Here is a 19,093-nt window from a genome sequence, read left to right on the forward strand (position 1 = left end):
GCAGTCTATCTTGAGTCCTTGGGGGTTTGGGCCAGGAGGCTGGGCTGGACGGGCCTGATCCGGCAGGTGCTTCTGATGCTTTTAGGTGGGTTTTTTTTGGGGGGGGGTCTTGGGCCCCAGGAAGCAGCTGCAGGCGGCAACGTCTTGCCCAGAAGCTCTTTTATTCGGAAGTGCTTTGTACAACAGTCAGTCTAGCAGCAGCAGAGGCAGTACTACAGGCGCAAGGGGGGCTGTGTGTGTTTGGGGGGCAGCCGGGGGGGCGCTCTCTCTCTCTCCCCCACTCAGGCCTCTTTAAATAATACCTTTAACCAACAAACAGTAAAAAAATAAGCAGGACTCAAACTCTTTTTGGGGTCCAAGACGACGATATGAGGGGGTGGGGAGCAGCGGCAGCAGCAAATAGAAGAAACTTGGGGGTCTCCTGCCCCCCCAAAAGCAAGAAACGGCACAGTCCACATTCCTCAAGCAGGTAGGGGGAGCGCCCCACGGCCTGCCCCCCAGAATTGCACTTGTTGCTCTCTCCTTGGCCAGGCAGATTGGGGGCCCCTCTGGGTCCCGCTTTGGGGCCCCTAAAACATGCTGCCCCCCTCCCACTCCACCAGGTACTGCACGGTGCCCTCGGTGGTGACGCGGCGAGCCAGGATGCGCACCGCCTCCCCCCGCGCCAGCCGCCCCATGGGTCCAAAGTAGCCCGAGCTGGCAGGGCCGCCGGGGGCCACGCAGAGGGCCGAGGGGGCTGGGGCAGCCTGCGGGGGCCGCTTGGGGGCCAGCGGCGTGGAGTGGCGGCGCAGGAGTGTCCGGGGGGCGGGGCCATCACCCGCCGGAGATCGCTCTGGGCTGCCCCGCTCCGCAGGGGCGGCGTCACCGGGGTCAAGGGCGGCTCCGCTGCTGGTGCTGCAGAAGGAAAGGGGGGTCACTTGCTGCAGTCAAAGTCACCCCGAACCTCAGTTTGCCCCCCGCCTGCCCTGGACGACCAGCGCTACAACTCCCAGCAGCGCCTGCAGTGCGGGAAGCAGGAACTCGAGGGTCCCCGATAGACGGCCGTCCAATCTCTGGGGAAGGAGAGGCGCCCCCCCCTCCTGCCTCCCGCTGCCTCCTCCCCACAACCCAGTGAGGTAGGCTAGAGGAATGATAGCTGACTCCAAGGCCGCCTGGTCCGCTTCACGGTTGAGTGGGGATTTGAACCCTGGGCTCTCCCAGGTCCTAGTCCGATGTTCTAACTGGAAGAGGGTGGGGCTCACAGGGGCTGCCCTGACCTGGCAGAGGTCGGTGTCTCAGAGGGGCACTTTGTCTGACGCCAAGGGGGTGGACCGGATGATCCTTGACGTTCCCTCCCCGTCAGGGCCAAATAGCCATTCATGAGGCCGCTCACCCCACAGGCTGGAGAGCTGCCTCTTGGGGGTTTGGGGCAGGGGGCTGTGCTGGACCGGGCTTCCCCTGGGTGGTGGTGGGGCCAGTGAAGCCCCACCTCCCTGGGAAGGTGGGGCGCACCCCTCCCTCCCTCCCTCCCTCCGTCCTCCTCACCTCAAGGTCCCTGCAGTGTTGGCCGAGGGATGGAAGGAGGCGAACATCCGGATCGGGGCGCTGCAGGATGGGGGAGAGAGAGGCAGGCCGTCAGGGTGGGGCGGGGAACACCTCCCTCCCCCCCCCCGCTGTGGGGCTGCCTTGCTTGCCCCCTCACCTCTCCTGGCAGCGGGCGTCGGTGCGGCGGAAGTTGTAGGAGCTGGAAGTGCCGCTGTAGCCGCCGTAGCTCTGGTTAGCGCTGACTGGGTGCTGCACCACCTCCTGGGGGTGGAGAGAGGGGAGGGGAGCTCTTGAGCGGGACGCAGCAGGGCCCCCCCCCCCCCGCCGGCCTGCCCCCCACCCTTCCTGGCCCCCGGCCTACCTGAGTGAGGGCCCTCTCCAGGCGCTCCCTCTCCCGGGTGCTCCGCTGCTGCTGCTCCTCCTGCTGCTGCTGCGCCCACTGCTCCCCGCTGCCACTCGGGGCCGGCGGCTGCCCCTTGCGCCGGCGCTGTGGCTGCTGCCGCGGCTGCCCCCGCCGCCCGGCCCTTGGGCGCTCCGGCCCCTTCCCACGCCTGCCCTGCCCTGAAAGGAAGCTGTAAGAGACCCTCCTTATCTGCACGGCACGGAGGGGGTGCCGGAGGAGCAAAGGCAGGGGGAGGCCGCTGCCCCCTTTGCCACCCCCTGGGGGGGGGGAGACCCCCGGCTCACCTGCTTCCCGCGATGAAGGGGGTCCTGGGCGCGTCCCCGGAGCCGTCGGCCCCCTGGGGGGCGGGTGGGGGGACGCGGCAGTGCAGCCCAAAGAGGCCCTTGCGCTTCTTGATCTCCTTCCCAGAGATGAACCTGCAGAGGAGGCGGCTGTGATGGGGCGGCTCTTGAACCCGGCCCCCACGGCCCCCCAGGGGTCCCACGGCCCACGTCAGGCCTGCCACCCCCTCACCTGTCCTTGTGTCCCGTCAGGGCGTTCAGCAGCTGGCTGTAGCGCTCTCCCTTCGGGGTGTCCGAGAGCTGTGGGGAAAGGGGCAGCGTCAGACCCCCGCCACCCGCAGGCCAGGGTGCCCCACCCTGAGGCTCCTCCTTCATGGGGGGCGGATCCTGCCTTCTGGCCCACACTGCCAATCCCCAACATTAAAGGGATCATAGACTTTTACCAGGTCCCATCCCCTGCAGTTCAAGAATGTTTTGCCCCGCATGGGACTCGAACCCGCAACCCAGAGATTCAGAGTTTGGTGCCCCCCCGCTCTTCTCCTCCCGCCCCCAGGATCCCTGTCCCCGGGGGCCTCTCACCTCGCCCAGCAGGAGGCTGTCCCAGTTCTCGCTGGCGAAGGGCAAGATCTCGCGCTCAAAGTCAAAGTACTTCTTCTTGCAGCAGATGCTGAGGTGGTAGAGGATGAGGTGGGCCACGTCCACCCTGCGGGGGGGGGCAGACGGGAATCCCTCAGCGCAGCCAGCGCAGCCCCCCACCCTCCTGGCCTCCCACGCCCTCCCGGTGCCCCCTGGCCCTTGAGGTGGCAGCTTCCTTCGCTCTGGCGCCAAAACCTCCTTCCCCCTTCTGCTCTCTCTTTGCTTTCTAGATCAGCTGCTTAATTCTGACGGACTTATTCTAAGTTACCAAGCGTGTCCCAATTATCCCAAGCGGCGTATTTGGAAATCAAGAGATGAGCAGGAAGCTGTTAATTAAAGGGCCCAAGTGGATCAGGATACACTCCAGATGTGGCTTTTTTAAGGACCCACCTTCCTTTTATATGGAATCACATTTGGCAGGGACCCCCAAGGGTCATCCAGTCCAACCCCCCAAGATGCAGGGACGTCCTGCCCAACGGGGGGCTCGATCCCGTGACCGAGTCTGCATTGCTTTCTTGTGCTTATGCCCCACTGCCGCCCCAAAGCTCCCCCTCACCATCTCAGGGGGAGACGCCGGACGCTCTCTGGGCCTCCCGTGCAGACGCAGCACTCAAAGACGTAGAACCTGCCGGGTGGAGCCAGGGGGGTCAGTCACAAGATGCCCTCGCCCTCTGACCCCCACCCTCCCCCTGCCCAGGCTGCCCCTCACCTGTCCCCGTAGAGCAGCGGCTTGCTCAGGCACTGGGTGCAGGCCTCGTGGAACCACTGGGCGCAGCAGCGGCACTGCAGCATCTTCAGGTTCCACCTGCGGCAGAGGAAGAGAGGGGCCGGTCAGCTGAGCGCCCCCAGCACACAGCCCCCGGTTCCAGAGGCGCCCTCCCTCCTCCCCGCAAGCCCCCCTCTTGGGCAGACTCACTCTCCGGGGCCCCCACAGTAGCAGTAGCACTGCTGGCGGTTGGCGAGGTGCTCGGCGTCCCACTCCAGGGCCTTCAGCTGGTAGGGCAGCACCAGCTTCATGCCCAGCATGGCCTTGGCGTAGGGCCCCTTCTTGAGGGCGCCGCCCCGCTGCGGAAGGAGGAAAGCCGTGGGGCAGTCAGTGTGTGGGGCGCAGAAGGGGGCCCCACCCCATGCAGGCTCTCGCCACAGCAGGCTGGTCTACGGCAGAGGGAGAGCCGTGGGGCTGGGACAGAGGACCTCTGTGGGGCAGAGAAGGCCACTCTTACCTTGGTGGCCACAGCAAAGACACACTGCCGGCAGGTCCAGGCCCCATCGCTCAGCACCCGGGGCAGGTGGCATTCCTGGTGGTAGGCTGCAGGGGCAGGGAGAGGAAGGAGGGTCATCAGTGGGGCAACGGGGGAGGGGACGGGGCACCAGGGGCAGCTCGTGGGGCTCCTTTGGCGGACTTACCGTGGCTGCATTTGTCGCACCGCACCAGCCGGTTGTCTGGGCTCACGGCCTCCGAGTGGCACACGCAGCAGGACTGCTCCTCCCCAGGCACAGCCGCTAGGAGAAAAGGCAGGGGGGGTGTGAGGGGCCAGCCCCCCCCAGGGCAGCTGGGTTCCTGCCCCAAGAGCCTCGGAAGCAAGATAGACTGCCTCTGGAGTTGGAGGCTCCATTGGGAAATATTAAGTGTCTGCTGGATGGGGCCAAAGAGGGTTCTCCTCTGATCCAGCCCCCCTTCTCACCATGGGCAGCCAGGGAACGCCCCCCCCCCGGAAACCGGCATTCAGAACCATCCTGGTAGGAGCCACTGATATCTGGGCAGTGGGAAGGAGTTCCACAGGTGAACTCTGCACTGGGGTGATCCCTACAGAACAAGACGGGGTGGGGAGCCAGGCCTGCAGGGAGTGGAGACTGTGGGGGACCCCAAAGAGGAGGCCCAGGGAGGCGGCGTGGGGGGGCATCTCCCACTGACCTGGGTTGATGTCCTTCCAGAGCACAAGGAACTGGGAGTCGTCCTCAAACTGCACCAGGCACACCTGCCGGAGGGGGTCCACCTGCAGGGGGGAGGGGGGTGAGCAGAGACTCCCAGCGGGGGGGGGGGACCCCCTGACCCCGAGGGGAGGGGCAGCCACTGACCTTCTTGATGGTGCCCAGGTAGAGGAGGCCGTCGGTCCAGCGCGCCAGGACATCCTGGCCCTCCCAGAAGCGGGGCCAGCCGGGAGGGGCTGCGCTGGGCCCCCCGGGCGCCGGCGGGGAGCAGGGCGAGGGGGGCGCCCCTCCGCTGCCGGCCGCCGGCCGCTTCCAGGGCCCCGAGGTCAGGCGGGCGCTCGTCCGGGTCAGCCGGGCCGAGGCGGGGGTGGCGGGAGGCTCACTCGCCATCACATTGCGCCCCACCTGCAGCCGGGGGGGGGGAGAGACGGGGGTCAGGCTCCGCCCGCAGAGGCACCCCGGAGTCCTGCCCCCCACCTGGGCTTGCGGGGGGGGTCTCCTGCGGGGGAGGTGCGGGGCGCCCCCTTGCCGGCTCCGCTCCCGGGGTCCCTCTCGCCCGCCCCCGCCCCTTACCCGCGGGGGGTGGGGGTCCCTCCCCGGTGGGCCGGGGGTCTCAGGGGCGGCGGAGCGGGACCCTCTGCGGCTCCATCCTCCCGCGGAGCGCCAGTGACGCAGCAGCCGGAGCGGGGGGCCGCGAGGGGGGATGCCGAGGGCCGGGCGGCCGAGCCCCCCCAGCGCCCCCCCCGGACCCGGCACGCCCCCCCCGGCAGGGGGGCGAGGGAGGGGAAAGGACGCGGGAAGGGGGCGGCCCGCGTCTCCCCCGCCCCAGCTCCCAGTTCGGCCCGTGGCAGCGCCTGGGGGTCCCCCAATGCCAGGACCCCCGGCCCCCTCCAAGGGGATCGCCCTGCTGCAATGGAGGGGGGAGCTGGCCTGGGGCCCTGTGTGCCCCACCTGCTTCAGGCTCCGAACCCCCTTCGTGGGGGGCTGACCCCCCAGCTGCCTTGCGGGGGAGAGAAAAGGGGGCCAGGGTCACTAGGGGTGTTCTTGAGATTGGGGGTCCCTCCTCTCCAGGCCCCGCCCCCTCGGACCCCCCGCCCCACCTGCGCAGAGGGGCAGGCGGGCGTCCAACCGGGGAAGCTGCTCCCCTCGCGCAGGCGGCTGCACCTGTGGAATCGCTGCCTGTTGCTAAGGCGCGCTCCGCCGGCCTCCCCCGGGGGGGCCCCTCCGACTTGTTTGTGTGTCTCTCTCTCTATACATTGAGCTCTCTCCCCCTAGATCTCCCTGGCCCCGCCCCTGCGGCGCAGGCCCCGCCCCCGCCCGCCCGCCCGCCCCCTGCGCGCCTCGGCCGTTGCCATGGAGGGGCGTGGCCGCCTGCGGCACGCGCGCGCACACTCACGCTCGCCCTCCCGCCGACGCTCCTTCCGGCGGAGGCGGTCTCGGGCTCCTTCTTGGGCGGCGCGCGTGCGCAGTGCGTCGTCCGCTCGGGCCGCGCGCCCAGGGGGGACTTAGGGGCGGAGCCGGCGCGAGGTTGGGCGGCGACGCGGCCTGGCCGTTGGCGTAATACGAAGAGGGCGGGTCCGGCCCGCGTGACGGGCGACCGCGGATTGGTCTCCTCCTTTCGCCGCCTCGCCATTGGCTGCCGGGGCGGCGCCGCGGGGGAGGACGGGAGCTGCCCCTTTGAATCCGGCGGCGGTTGGGTCGGAGAGGGAAAGGGCGGCGAGGAGGAGCAGCAGCAGCAGCAGCCGGGGCGTCGAGCGCGGCGCCGGTGAGGCCTCTGGGCGCGGGCAGAGGGGCCCCTTCCTCGGGCGGGCGGACCAGCCAAGCGCCCGGGCGCGCCCGTCTCTGCCCAGCCCCAGCAGCGGCGCCCTTCCTGTAGATCCGGGGCCGGATCCGGGGCCCAGTCGCCTTCTCCCGCGGAGGGGCCGGCCATCGGCGTGCTTGGACATGCCTAGAATGTGTCACCTCTGGGTTCTTTGTGGGGCAGAGGAGTTCCTTCTCCCCCCTCCCCTTACGGTCCGGCCCCCGCAAGGTCTGCGGGACAGTGGAGCGGCCCCCTGGAGAGCCCCCGGGCCCAGAGGCAGCCGATCTCGATGCCGTGGTGCGGGGGCCGTTTGCCACCGGCAGCAGGATGCTGGACTAGCTGGGCCTCCTTTGACCTTGCAGGCTCGGCTTCCTTTCTTTGGCCCCCCACTGGCGGCTGAAGGTGTCTGGCTTCTCCCAGAAGGCCTTGCCTGGAGCTGATGGATGGTCCACCCCCCGTGAGTCACTCACTGCCGGGGGTCTGGGGGCTTCTCTCTCGCCTGCTCGGGCTTCGACACCCCCCTCCACCCTGCTTTTGTGATTCTTGCATTGCAGGGAGTGGGCTGGCCCCTCCCCACTCAAGGACCCTCGTCTCTCTCTCTCTCCCCACCTCAGTTACCACTCAGGGAGCAGAAGATGAACTCTGAGGAAAAGAGTTTCCTGCTGCCAAAAGGCCCCTCCCGGCTCCCTGTGTCTGGGCTGCGCCTCAAGCGCCCGGCCAGCGATGAGAATGAGCCCCCCAAGGTGGACCGGGTGAGTTCTCAAGCCCCTGCATTCTGCTGCATGGGGTGTATGAATGGGGCATTGCCATTTCCAGCAGAGAGGGACGTTGAATAGAATCAGTGAGGTGGTCAGGGACCCCTGCAGGTCACCCAGCCTGGCCCTGGAGAATAACAAACAGTTCTGCCTTTTCCTTCCTCCCAGAAACGGGCTCGGGGTCCCCTGGACCCTACCAAGCGGGGAGGACCTGTGACAGCAGCCCCCTCCTTTTCGAAGGCTCCGCCAGCGGCCCCTGGGCTCCGAAGCCACCGCCAGGCCGGTAAGCTCTGATGGGGGGGGCAGGGCAGAACCTGGGGAGCCCTTCTGGACTTTGCTGTAACACAGCTTTCTTGGCAGGGGGGCGCCGCCGCTCGAGCACTCGGACACGGGGGACTGCGGGTGTGGCAGGGCCGTCCATCACAGGTAGGCAGCGGGCTGCAGAATTGTCCCTGTTAAGGGTGTCATGTCATACCTGTAAGAAATTGATCATTTAGAGGAGCAGCTCCCATCGTGTTATTTTTCAAAAACATTATAAATATTGTTGTATTGATTTCCATTACAGTGGTACCTTGCTTCTCAAACGGCTTAGTTGTTGAACAAATTGGCTCCAGAACGCCGGAAACCTGGAAGTAAGCGTTCCAGTTTGCGAACGTTTTTTAGAAGCTGAGCATCCGACACAGCTTCCGGATGAGTGCAGGATGCTCCTGCAGGCAATCGGAAGCCGTCCCTTGGTTTGCGAATGGTTTCTGGAGTCTTGGACTCCTGGAACGGATGAGGTTTGAGAACCAAGCCACCGCTGTATAAAAAACAATGGCATTGCCTAGCTAACCTATGGAACTTTCTCCCACAGGGGGTAGTGATAGCTGCTAACGTGGATGGCTTCACAAGAGGATTAAACAGATGCAGGTCCGAGAGGGCAGTCAGTGGCTGCTCTGCTTCTATGGTTGGAGGCAGAAATGCTTCTGGATACCTGTTGCTCGAAGCCACAAAGGGGGAGGGGGCTCTTGGGCTTGAATCCTGCTCTCTGGTTTCCCACAGGAAACTGTTTGGCCACTGAGAACAGGATGCTGGACTAGACAGCCCCCTTGGACCTGATCCAGTTATGTTCTTACAACACCAGGCAGCTATCTTTGCTGGACTCTTTTTGGGATCTGCTGAAGCCATTTTAGTTTTGGCAAGCTGATTCAGACGTGTAGAATGTGGGTGCCCCGTAACCCTGCATTTGGTGCCCCTTTAACTTGTGTGCATTCAGTGTGCATTCAGTGTAGGAAACAATATAAAAAGTTTGGAGAGGGGCTGGGAAAAATGCTCTGGCAATCCTGCCCGCCATTAAACCCAGCATATTTCAGCTATATGCGATTTTGACTTTAGGTGCAATCCGTGGAATGGAACCCTCACATATGTTGCTTTAATCTGTCTTGAGTTCCTCGCTGATTTTATGTTTTGAAATATTATTATTGTTTGGAGATATTTCATGAAGCAATGGAGAGGAGACAGGGTCCCCTTGGGAATCCTTTCACTGCTTCATGTCTCATTCCTTCTTTCCCAGCAGGATCCCGTCGGACGGTGGCTGCGGCAGCCCCTAAGCCAGGTAAGGCCTAGAGAAGGGAGGGAGGTGCCCCCCCTCCTGTGCCATCCTTGAGCTGCCACCGGGACTGACACACTGTCCTCTCTCTATCCCTCTCCTCTTGGCAGCCGCTGCTCCTGCCGCTGCTGGCGGGGGTGAGAAGAAGCGGGCCCCCTGGGACTTGAAGGGGCAAGTGAGCGACTTGCGGGCCAAAGTGGGGATCTACAAGGAGAAGGCCCAGGGGCTAGCCGGGGAGAATGAGGCCCTGAGGCAGCGGCAGAACCAGCTGGAGGGGGAGCTGAAGCAGGCGACGGCCCGCAACCAGCAGCTGGAGGGGCAGAACAGGTGAGCAAGCAGCAGCCTGAGAAGGGCATGGCGGGCTCCTTCTGCTACTCCTGCTGCAGGATCTGACCTCTGCCCTGCCCTCTCTTTGCAGTGCCTTGGCCTTGGAGCTGCAGACCTGCCAAGCTCAGGCCACAGAGAGCCTGCATAGGGTGGAGCAGCTGGTGGAGCAGGAGCAGCAGCTGCAGGAGACCGTCAAGAGCCAGAGCCAGACTATCCGGGAGCTGGAAAGCGCTGGCCGCAAAGCCAGGGAGGCCAAGGAGGATTTGGCTGCCCAGCTGGAGGCCAGAGAGGTGAGCGGGGGCTGGGGACCCATCCACCCACCCTTTAATGGAGAGACTGTCGGCCTCCATGAGGTGCTTGGAATCCCAAGGTGAGGTGAGGAATCCTGCTTGTGACTCCTACATTGCAGCGGGTTGGACTAGATGTCCCTTAGGTACCCTTCTGATTCCACAACGCCAGAATCAATATCAAAGTTAAGGGGTGGGTCCTCAGCCCCAGAAGAGGGAGCTAGATACCTTTAGTTTTTTTAAAAAAAAATTATTAAATATTTTCAACACATAATACAAGCCAAACTAGTTTTTAAAAAACATAATAAGATGAGAGAAAGACATTGCAAACACTTTTGTAAATCAAGAATTTTTAAATAAAAAATAAATAAAAGATAATAAGAAATACAGGAAAAAGCAATAAAAGGTGGGAAGATAAAGAGAAAAAGAAAGAAAATAAATAAAAATCACAACAATAATAGTAATAATCACAATAAAACGCATAATTTTACGTGCCTAGCCCTCTATCATAATTGTATCTTAATCTTCAATCCCCCTCATACAGAGAAGTGTATCCCTCTCAGCTCTCGCTGGAAGTGCTTCCCCTTTCCTCTGCCTCATACCCTGTTTCTCACACAAGTCCCTTTTCTATCCATCGCAAGAGGGACCTAGATATTTGTCTGGTGGAATTGCTCACCTCTGCTGTGTCTGTTCCTGCTGGTGCTTTTCCTTTCCCAGCTGAGGAAGCCTGCGTTTGCCTCCTCCTCCCTGAATGAGCCTGTGGCGCTCCTCATCTACTGCCTGGCTGAGAGGGCGGGTGGGCGGCTCTGGGTTTGAGGTGGCCCGCCCCTCACTGCCCCTGGGGTTTCTCTGACGCAGGCAGAACTGCGCCTGGCGCAGGAGAGCCTGGCCCAGCGGGCGCAGGAGAATGAGGCGCTGGCAGCACGCAAGGCCCAGCTGGAGCAGAAGCTGCACGAGTCGGAGATGGAGCGGCGCTCCCTGCACAACGCCGTCCAGGAGCTGAAGGTGGGCTGGTGGTGGTGATGGGGCTGGCGCTGGGGGTCCCTTTGTAGGGCTGGGTGCTGACGAGTCCCCGCTCCCTCCAGGGCAACATCCGTGTCTTCTGCCGCGTGCGCCCCCTGCTGAGCAGCGAGAAGGAGGTCCAGAAGCCGGGGATGAGCCACCTGCGCTTCCCGCCAGACGACAGCAAGAGCCTTGTCTTAGCCAAGGCGGAGGAGGTCAGTCTGGGGGGGACAAGGTGGTTGTCGAAGTTTTGGTGGCATATTGGGCTGTCACAGTTGCCAGGGGACGTCAGGAAGTCTCAACCTGCCCCAAATAAGCCAGTGTTGTTCCTGCATTGACCTTTTATAGCAGGGTGGTGCAGGAGCAGGAGAAACCCAAATGTTGATGGCCAGCCCAAGGCCAACAGACCCAATGCCAGCTGAAGAGCATTGTGGCCCCTGGAGAGCTGGCCAAGGGGGAATGCGGCCCCTGTCGCTGCTTAGTCGGTAGAGCATGAGGCTCATAATCTTAGAGTTGTGGGTTCAAGTCTTGCTTGGGGGGGTGGACTAGATGAACCTCGTGGGTCCTTCCAACTCTGCAATTGTTTGATTCTCTGCCAGTCCCACGTTGGCCGGGAGCGAAAAGAGGACATTGTCTATGAATTCAACTTTGACCAGGTCTTCCCTCCGTCCAGCTCCCAGGAGGAGGTCTTTGAGGAGATCTCTCTGCTTGTGCAGGTAAGGAAAAGCATTTTACTCTGTGAACCACCCTGAGATCTTTTAACGAAGAGCAGCACAGAAATAAATTAAATATATTAAATAAGTACATTAAGGGGGGAAGCGGCCCAGTTCCTCTAGTTTGTTATTGTGTTGAGTATGGTACAGTCTTATCTTGGCCCTCAAACGCCTTGGTACTCGTACAGTTTGGCTCTTGAACGCTGAAAACCTGGAAGTAAGTGTTCCAATTTCCAAACATTCTTTGGCAGCCTTAGTTTTTGAACGGACTCAGTTCGACAAGCAAGGTGCCACTGTATTATGATGATGATGATGATCATGGTGACCCTGCTGATTTGGCTGGTTTGTCCTGTGAGCCTTGGCTGAAGGGTGGTCTGGAAATTTCATATAGAGTGGCTGTCCCCCTCCGGGGGCAGGTAGGGTCTGGTGGACGCCAGCATGACGGCTTCCCTTCCTCCCCGCAGTCAGCCTTGGACGGCTACCACGTCTGCATCTTTGCCTACGGGCAGACGGGGAGCGGCAAGACATACACCATGGAGGGCCCCGACTGCCAGGACCCTTCCACAGCCGGCATGATCCCCCGCGCAGTGCAGCAGATCTTCAAGAAAGCCCGGGAGATGGAGGCCAAAGGCTGGAAGGTGGGGGGCAGAGAGGGAAAGCGGTTGCAGGTGTCCAAAGGGGGTGGAGGGGTGAGGAAGCCGCAGGAGACACCCGCTGCATTCACTTGCCATGCTGTAATTCCCAGGGTGGTTTCACACTGGGCATGGGAGCTCCCAGAGAGGTTCTCCCAAGCCCTCTGAGCACTCGGGGAGGGGGCTGCCTCTTTCACCCTCACCCGCCCCACAGGATGGTGAGACCGCCAGTGTTTTTCCGCAGGGCCTTCCGTTCAGTCTCACAAGATCCCCTGAACACCCGAGGGCTGGCCTGTCTGAACTCCTAGGCCTCACCTTTGGAAGCCTCTGCAGGCCATCTTGGAATAGCCATGCCAGTTAGTCCCTGAGCCGGGAGCGATGTGCCGGCTGGGCACGCGCCACCCCAGCCGCCTTCCCTGGTATGATCCTGCCCCTCTGCCTGTCTCCTCCCAGTACCATTTCACTGCCAACTTCCTGGAGATCTACAATGAGTCTCTGCGGGACCTGCTGGTCTTGCGCCCTGAGCGGGGCTCCGAGCTGGAGATCCGGCGAGTGAGCCAGTGCACGGAGGAACTGCACGTCCCCAACCTCTGCTACGTCCCCGTTGCTTCGGAGCATGAGGTACCGCGGGGGGGCAGCTGTCTGTCTGGGATTTTCCAGGGGGGTTCCTGCAGTTCAGAGGGTTGGGTAGATCACCCTTGGGGTCCCCTTCCAACACTACTATTCTTCCGCTCTCTGCACTGTGTCCGGCCACCAGCCTGCTTGCAAGGGGTGGAGGAGAGGCAGAAGCCAGAGAACCACCCCATTGTGACCCATTTTAGGGCCTTGGTCTGGGGACAAGGCAGCCAGAGTGTGTCTGCATCCAAAGCCTCTGACGGGGGAGGAGCAGAGTGAGGAATATGGGGTTGGGCTAGAGGACCCTGGGGGCTCCCCTCCAACTTTGCAATTCTCTGAGAGGCTTCTGTCTCCCGCTGTTGTATGAAGGCAGGCAATGGCAGAAACTCCAATATAGAAGCTAGGCACAAAGCGGCTCCTTAAACCAAGGTTAAACTCACCCAAATGGAATGTCTAGTTGCCATTTTGGGGCCAGGCGGTTCTAAAGTCTTATTTTTCAAATGATGGACTGACTGACTGATTCTCAGTTAAACATCTGGCTAGTTCAGATGACCACCTTGAGCTGGGATTGGGGCAGTCCACATATCTTGGCCTATTCCAACTTTTTTTTCTTAACGGTGCATTCACAATATAAGAATATTCTTCACAACTGAGAGTGGGGCAGTGGGGGCGGGGGAGTGAAGTCAAGTGAGAACAATGAACTGACATTGTTCACTGCTCCTGCTCAGGCTGCTGAGAGAAACCATTTTGATTCCCGATACTCATTCTGATTGTGCAGCTAAAATGTAACGGATAGAATTCTACAGGATGAGGTACTAGTGTGTGGAAACAGTCTCGCTCCAAGGATTCCCAGGCTTGCCCCTCCAGGTGGTGATGTCCAACGCCATCTGACGCCTGGGCATCTTAGTTTGGTCACAAGTAGCCAATAGCCAGGTGGAAAATGTGCCCGGCTAGCCTCTTCACGCTGTTTGCCGGAGGCTGGCTAGGGCCAGATGATCTCAGGGGTCCCTTCCGACTGCCATTCTCCGCTTCCTGCCCCCTGCTTGCCCCTTCAGGTCCTGAAGCTGCTCCAGAGGGCCAAAGCCAACCGCTCGGTGGCCAAGACCAATCTCAACGAGCGCTCCTCCCGCAGCCACAGCCTCTTCCAGCTGCGCATCGAGGGCCACAACGCCAACCGGGAGCTGCACACCTCCTGTGAGTGTAGCCGGCCACACGATCCCCTGCCAAAACCCTTCACCGGAGGCCTCTGTCCCTGCCTTGGCCCAGAGGCTCAGGCGCTCCCTTGCCCCCCCCCCAGGCACTCTGTCCCTGGTCCCCAGCACCCCTCAGTGGGAGATGGGGGCACCCACCCTTCCCCCTCCACCCTCACCCCTCCTTTGTCCCCCCCGGCAGCCGTGTTGAGCTTGGTGGACCTGGCTGGCAGCGAGCGCCTGGACAAGTCCCTCTCCACAGGCGACCGCCTCAAGGAGACCCAGGCCATCAACAGCAGCCTCTCCAACCTGGGCCTGGTCATCACCGCCCTGAGCAACAAGGTAGGCGGGAGAGTCCTGGCCAGCCATGGGGCAGCCCTTCACAGCCCGCCTCCCGCGGTGCACTGCTCTTCTGTGAGGGTGAGGATGTGGCGTCCACCGCTGTCTCTCGTGTGGGGTCCCCTGTCAGGGGCTCTAGAACTGTGATTCCTTCCAACTCTACAATTCGATCAGGAATGGGACAGCCTCACGATGCTGGTGGAACCGGCCTGCCCTAAGTGGGGAGGAGGGGCCCCCAAACATTTCCCCTTCCTGCACCCATTCTTGTCCGCTTCCTTTGCCCCCTTGCAGGAGGCCCATGTGCCCTACCGGAACAGCAAGCTGACCTACCTCCTCCAGAACTCCTTAGGCGGCAATTCCAAGATGTGAGTCGGCAAGGAGGGAGTTGATGGCTCCCCCTCCCCTTTGCTGCCTGGTCTGCGCTGTCCTGCCAGGAACGCAGGGGATTGGGCTAGATGACCGCTTTCAACCCAGACGTCTCTGACAGGGATGCCATGCCATCCCCCTTGAGGCACCCTCTGTTTCTCCTCACTGTCTCCTCCTGCCTTTCCCCCCAGGCTGATGTTCGTTAACATCTCGCCCTCGGAGGAGAACTTTGCCGAGTCCCTCAATTCCCTTCGCTTTGCCAGAAAGGTAAGTGGTCGCAGCTTACGGCTGGGGGGAGAGGAGGTCCCTTTCTCTGGGCTGCTTGCAGAATCTCCTCTGCGGAAGGTGCTTCCCGACCGTAGCTGGATGGAGGAGGTGGCGACAGCAGCAGCTGTGGGGACCAGTTTCTGTCCCCCAAAATCTGTCCGGTCTTGCCTTGCAGGTCAATGAATGTGTCATTGGCACAGCTTCAAATCGAAAGTGAGGGCGGCGGCGGAGGCGGCTGGTCTTTCTGCTTCTTGGATAGCGACCCCATTCTTACTCTTGTCTTTTAAAGTCTTGATACTTTTTTTGTAATAAATGTTTATATTTCTGAATTTATATTCTGAAATTTTCTTCTTCCACTGCTGAATTTGGCGTTTTCTGCTGTCGTCCTCCGGTGAGCTGCGTGCACAGGCTCCACTTCAGGGCGCCTCCTCCCTCTCAAGCCTCCCTGCCCTTTCGTTGGCAGCAGTGCAGTGGACTGTGTGGTGTAGTGGTTCAGAGCGGTAGTCTCGTAATCTGGGGAACCGGGTTCGCGTCTCTGCTCCTCCACATGCAGAGGAGTCACACTTGGGCCAGTCACGCTTCTCTGAAGTCTCTCAGCCCCACTCACCTCACAGAGTGTTTGTTGTGGGGGAGGAAGGGAAAGGAGAATGTGAGCCGCTTTGAGACTCCTTCTTCCTCCTCTTCTTCTAATTCAGGGGTAAGGGAAATAGGTGGCTTGAGCTTGAGTCTGGCCCTTCTGGAAAGGATCCTGTGGCAACGGCAGGACTTTAACTGTGGCTGCAGCAGGAAAGCTGAAGCCATGATAGCATTGGGAGCCTTGTAGGTAACCGTAAGACCCTTGTGGTCCGAGGAGGCTTCCACGGCTCTCTTCCACCAGGAAAGATGGGCTACTCCTGTTGAACTCCTTCCTGCAAAAAGCTGCCACAGCACCTCGCCAAAGACTCCTGAACAGGCTATTATGTTCTTATGTACGAAGAGATAAAAAAATTAGCTGTGTTTCAGAGGAGAAAAACATGCTGGTTGTGTCAGGGCTTCTTTGTGAGTTGGGGGGTTCATCCGAGCAAAAATACACACCATAGTAACAAACAACATACTGTTACGGAAAAATCTAAGTGCCAGGCTGCTCAGTCCCCCAGCTGATCGGGCAGAGCCCATGGGTCCCTGCGGAATAAAGGAAGGAGTCCAGCCCCCAACCGGAGCAAATAGCTGTAGACCAAAGTTAATTGCGCAACAGGTTCAAAGAGGAATTTTGAACCCCGAGGATGGGGTGACGACTTTTAAAACTTTCTCACCGTATCCCAGAATACAGTTTACACAGCGTCATTGCTACATCACTGACATGACACCAAAGGGGAGGGGTAGACTGGAGTTCCACTAGTTTCACCTTGGCAAACATGTCCAGACAAGTCCTTGGTACAAGATTAGCATAAACAGACATGTCAGGGCAAGACCCAGGTGTTCGATTAGCATAGGCAAACACTTCTGAAGTCCCACCACCCAAAGTACAATAGAACTTCCTTTGCATGCCTGGCCCCTTGGCAAGTTTGGTGATGGGATTAGGCTCTCCTTGGTCAACAATCAGCTCAGCAATTGTCACCTCTGGGCACTTCCTGGAGTCCCTTTTCCAAGGGCAAAATAGCATTCGAATGGAGGAAAATGGCAAAGGAGTTGATTTTATGATTTTTTAAAATTAGGTAACTTACCTAAGACAAATAAGCAGGTAACTTACCTAAGACAAAAATAAGCATTTTTGTCTCCCTGCTTATTTAACTTATATGCAGAATTCATCATGCGAAAGGCTGGACTGGATGAATCCCTAGCCGGAATTAAGATTGCCGGAAGAAATATCAACAACCTCAGATATGCAGATGACACAACCTTGATGGCAGAAAGTGAGGAGGAATTAAAGAACCTTTTAATGAGGGTGAAAGAGGAGAGCGCAAAATATGGTCTGAAGCTCAACATCAAAAAAACGAAGATCATGGCCACTGGTCCCATCACCTCCTGGCAAATAGAAGGGGAAGAAATGGAGGTAGTGAGAGATTTTACATTCTTGGGCTCAATGATCACTGCAGATGGTGACAGCAGCCACGAAATTAAAAGACGCCTGCTTCTTGGGAGAAGGGCAATGACAGGCCTAGACAGCATCTTGAGAAGTAGAGACATCACCTTGCCAACAAAGGTTCGTATAGTTAAAGCTATGGTTTTCCCAGTAGTGATGTATGGAAGTGAGAGCTGGACCATAAAGAAGGCTGATCGCCGAAGAATTGATGCTTTTGAATTATGGTGCTGGAGGAGACTCTTGAGAGTCCCATGGACTGCAAGAAGATCAAACCTCTCCATACTGAAGGAAATCAACCCTGAGTGCTCACTGGAAGGACAGATTGTGAAGCTGAGGTTCCAGTACTTTGGCCACCTCATGAGAAGAGAAGACTCCCTGGAGAAGACCCTGATGTTGGGAAAGATGGAGGGCACAAGGAGAAGGGGACGGCAGAGGACGAGATGGTTGGATAGTGTTTTCGAGGTTACCAGCATGAGTTTGACCAAACTGCGGGAGGCAGTGGAGGACAGAGGTGCCTGGCGTTCTCTGGTCCAGGGGGTCACGAAGAGTCGGACACGACTAAACGACTAAACAACAACAACAACAACTTACCTAAGCTGTCAAGTTGAAAGAATACATTCAGGCATAATATTTGTAACATTTAACAACTTTAAAGATGTGCCCCCCCATAATTTCCATAACAATATGTCCATCCTATGTCAATAACTGGTCCCATCACCTCCTAGCAAATAGTAGGGGAAGAAATGGAGGTGTGACCGAGGTAGTGAGAGATTTTACTTTTTTGGGTTCCATGATCACTGCAGATGGTGACAGCAGTCACAAAATTAAAAGACACCTGCTCCTTGGGAGAAAGGCAATGGCAAACCTAGACAGCATCTTAAAAAGCAGAGACATCTCCTTGCCAACAAAGGTCCGTATAGGTGGAGGACTTCCGGGTTGGCGCCATCGATTAATGGCGGATTCCCTCCGAGCTCCGGAGGGAATCGGTTCTGCAGAGACTGGGTCTTACCGCTGCAGCGACGCGGGGACCTTTAAAATCACAGGCGCAGAAGCCTGTGAGCATAGTGACTCGACGGGCACCATTTGCGCCCCCCCAATCCGTGAAGGAGCCTTTTTAAAGGCTTCAGAACGGGGACGGGGTGCGGCGCGGTGCTGAGAGTACTCCTTCATCTGCGGAGCGAAGCCGCAAGTCATTATTGGAGAGCGCTGACTTTTTCCTTGGAACATTCGGACTCTAAAACATCAACCCGGGAGTAATACGGAAATTGGAATTTTAAGGAAAATTTGGCGGATCAGGAACGAGCGGGGAAGGGTTAAAAAGGAAGTCCCCCCCCTCTTTGTAAACAATTTAAAGCAAAGGACCTGCTAGCTAAGGTCGAGAGAATCTTTTCTTTTTTTAGTAAAAGACTTTAATTTCACGGTTTTGACATTAAAAGAATTTTTGCTGGAGGATAAGAAGATTAATTTTGGGAGCTGAAGTTTCACCCCCCCGGACCCGGGAGTGTCCCACGAGAGAGCCTGTTGATGAAAGACTGGAAAGTTTGACAGCTGTCAAGTTGGCTGTCGAGACGGAAAAGGAGAACCTTGTTTTTGTTGCTTCTGCTGGTTAATTTGTAATAATTTGTTGAAAATAAGGAAAGGCTGATACAAAATAACTTGACTTTTGGACTTGAGCTGAAAGGAATATTAAGGAACTAAAATCCCCCTAGAGGGGTTTAGTGACATTACAGGAATGGCTGGAGGAAGGAAAATCCAGGCTGAATTGGACAGAGCATTTGTTCTCTTGGGAAAGTTACAAGGCCAAACTGATGTTTTGGCTACAAATGTTACAACTCTGGACTTAGCAGTAAAGAACATTGTTGAGTCTATCCAACTGAACAAATAGAGAAAACGGAGAGCTTTGATAATATGGAGCAGGTGACAGATATTGTCCCTGAAGAAAAGGAAGGAGGAGCTGAAACTTTGCAGAAGTTAAAGGAGAGCAGCATTTTGAAGCCTGACATGATGACAAAAAAGGAAAATAAAAATCTGATGTGGAGAGCCTGGCCTGAATTGAAGGTGGAAGCTGGAGCTTGGGGGACATTTGGACTTGAAAGGAGTATAAAACAAGATTTGAAGTACCCCATAAGCTTTTATCTTTAAATATGGAGGTCTGGCTGGTAGAAACATGGATCCTGTTGGGCCGGAGCTTCTTCGAGATTTGGAGTTTAACATTAAAGACTACCAAAAAGGCCGGCAGAGAGGAACTGAGCGAGAATTGAGAGCCTCGGACGTGAGATCTCCAGGCTAAACAGTATATTGAGACTGATGGATTTTTGTTGAGGACTGAAACCGGGAAAAGGGTGGGTGGAGTTTGGGAATCCAAAGGGTATA

General features: G+C 58.5%; 2 protein-coding genes across 8 annotated transcripts; one reads left to right on the forward strand and one right to left on the reverse strand.

Moving 5' to 3' along the window:
* Window positions 1–142: 142 nt before the first annotated feature.
* On the reverse strand, window positions 143–6,064 carry PHF1 (PHD finger protein 1). Of its 3 annotated transcripts, none has more exons than XM_081900086.1 (15): window positions 5,941–6,064; window positions 4,924–5,181; window positions 4,760–4,841; window positions 4,252–4,347; window positions 4,068–4,153; window positions 3,761–3,909; window positions 3,554–3,649; window positions 3,401–3,469; window positions 2,788–2,911; window positions 2,441–2,508; window positions 2,212–2,343; window positions 1,886–2,096; window positions 1,682–1,785; window positions 1,525–1,584; window positions 143–894 (listed from the first exon to the last, which is right to left on the reverse strand). In XM_081900086.1, the coding sequence occupies exons 2-15, from the start codon at window positions 5,164–5,166 to the stop codon at window positions 570–572; spliced, it is 1,845 nt and encodes a 614-aa protein (XP_081756212.1). In that variant the 5' UTR covers window positions 5,167–5,181; window positions 5,941–6,064; the 3' UTR covers window positions 143–569. The 3 variants fall into 3 exon arrangements, with proteins under 3 accessions (XP_081756212.1, XP_081756211.1, XP_081756213.1); XM_081900085.1 differs by having other exon boundaries at window positions 5,877–6,018; XM_081900087.1 differs by lacking the exon at window positions 5,941–6,064 and adding an exon at window positions 5,350–5,486.
* Window positions 6,065–6,380: 316 nt separating this feature from the next.
* Window positions 6,381–14,991, forward strand: KIFC1 (kinesin family member C1). Of its 5 annotated transcripts, none has more exons than XM_081902097.1 (17): window positions 6,381–6,541; window positions 7,192–7,329; window positions 7,501–7,615; window positions 7,693–7,758; window positions 8,885–8,926; window positions 9,031–9,247; window positions 9,339–9,537; window positions 10,393–10,539; window positions 10,620–10,751; window positions 11,136–11,252; window positions 11,714–11,887; window positions 12,335–12,502; window positions 13,552–13,690; window positions 13,889–14,028; window positions 14,317–14,390; window positions 14,583–14,658; window positions 14,834–14,991. In XM_081902097.1, the coding sequence occupies exons 2-17, from the start codon at window positions 7,213–7,215 to the stop codon at window positions 14,873–14,875; spliced, it is 1,965 nt and encodes a 654-aa protein (XP_081758223.1). In that variant the 5' UTR covers window positions 6,381–6,541; window positions 7,192–7,212; the 3' UTR covers window positions 14,876–14,991. The 5 variants fall into 5 exon arrangements, with proteins under 5 accessions (XP_081758223.1, XP_081758221.1, XP_081758222.1 ...); XM_081902095.1 differs by lacking the exon at window positions 6,381–6,541 and adding an exon at window positions 6,918–7,034; XM_081902096.1 differs by lacking the exon at window positions 6,381–6,541 and adding an exon at window positions 6,919–7,034 and having other exon boundaries at window positions 8,888–8,926.
* The last annotated feature ends 4,102 nt before the right edge of the window (window positions 14,992–19,093 follow it).

Source organism: Podarcis melisellensis, assembly GCF_964234715.1.
Source record: "Podarcis melisellensis genome assembly, chromosome: 2".
NCBI lineage: Eukaryota > Metazoa > Chordata > Lepidosauria > Squamata > Lacertidae > Podarcis > Podarcis melisellensis.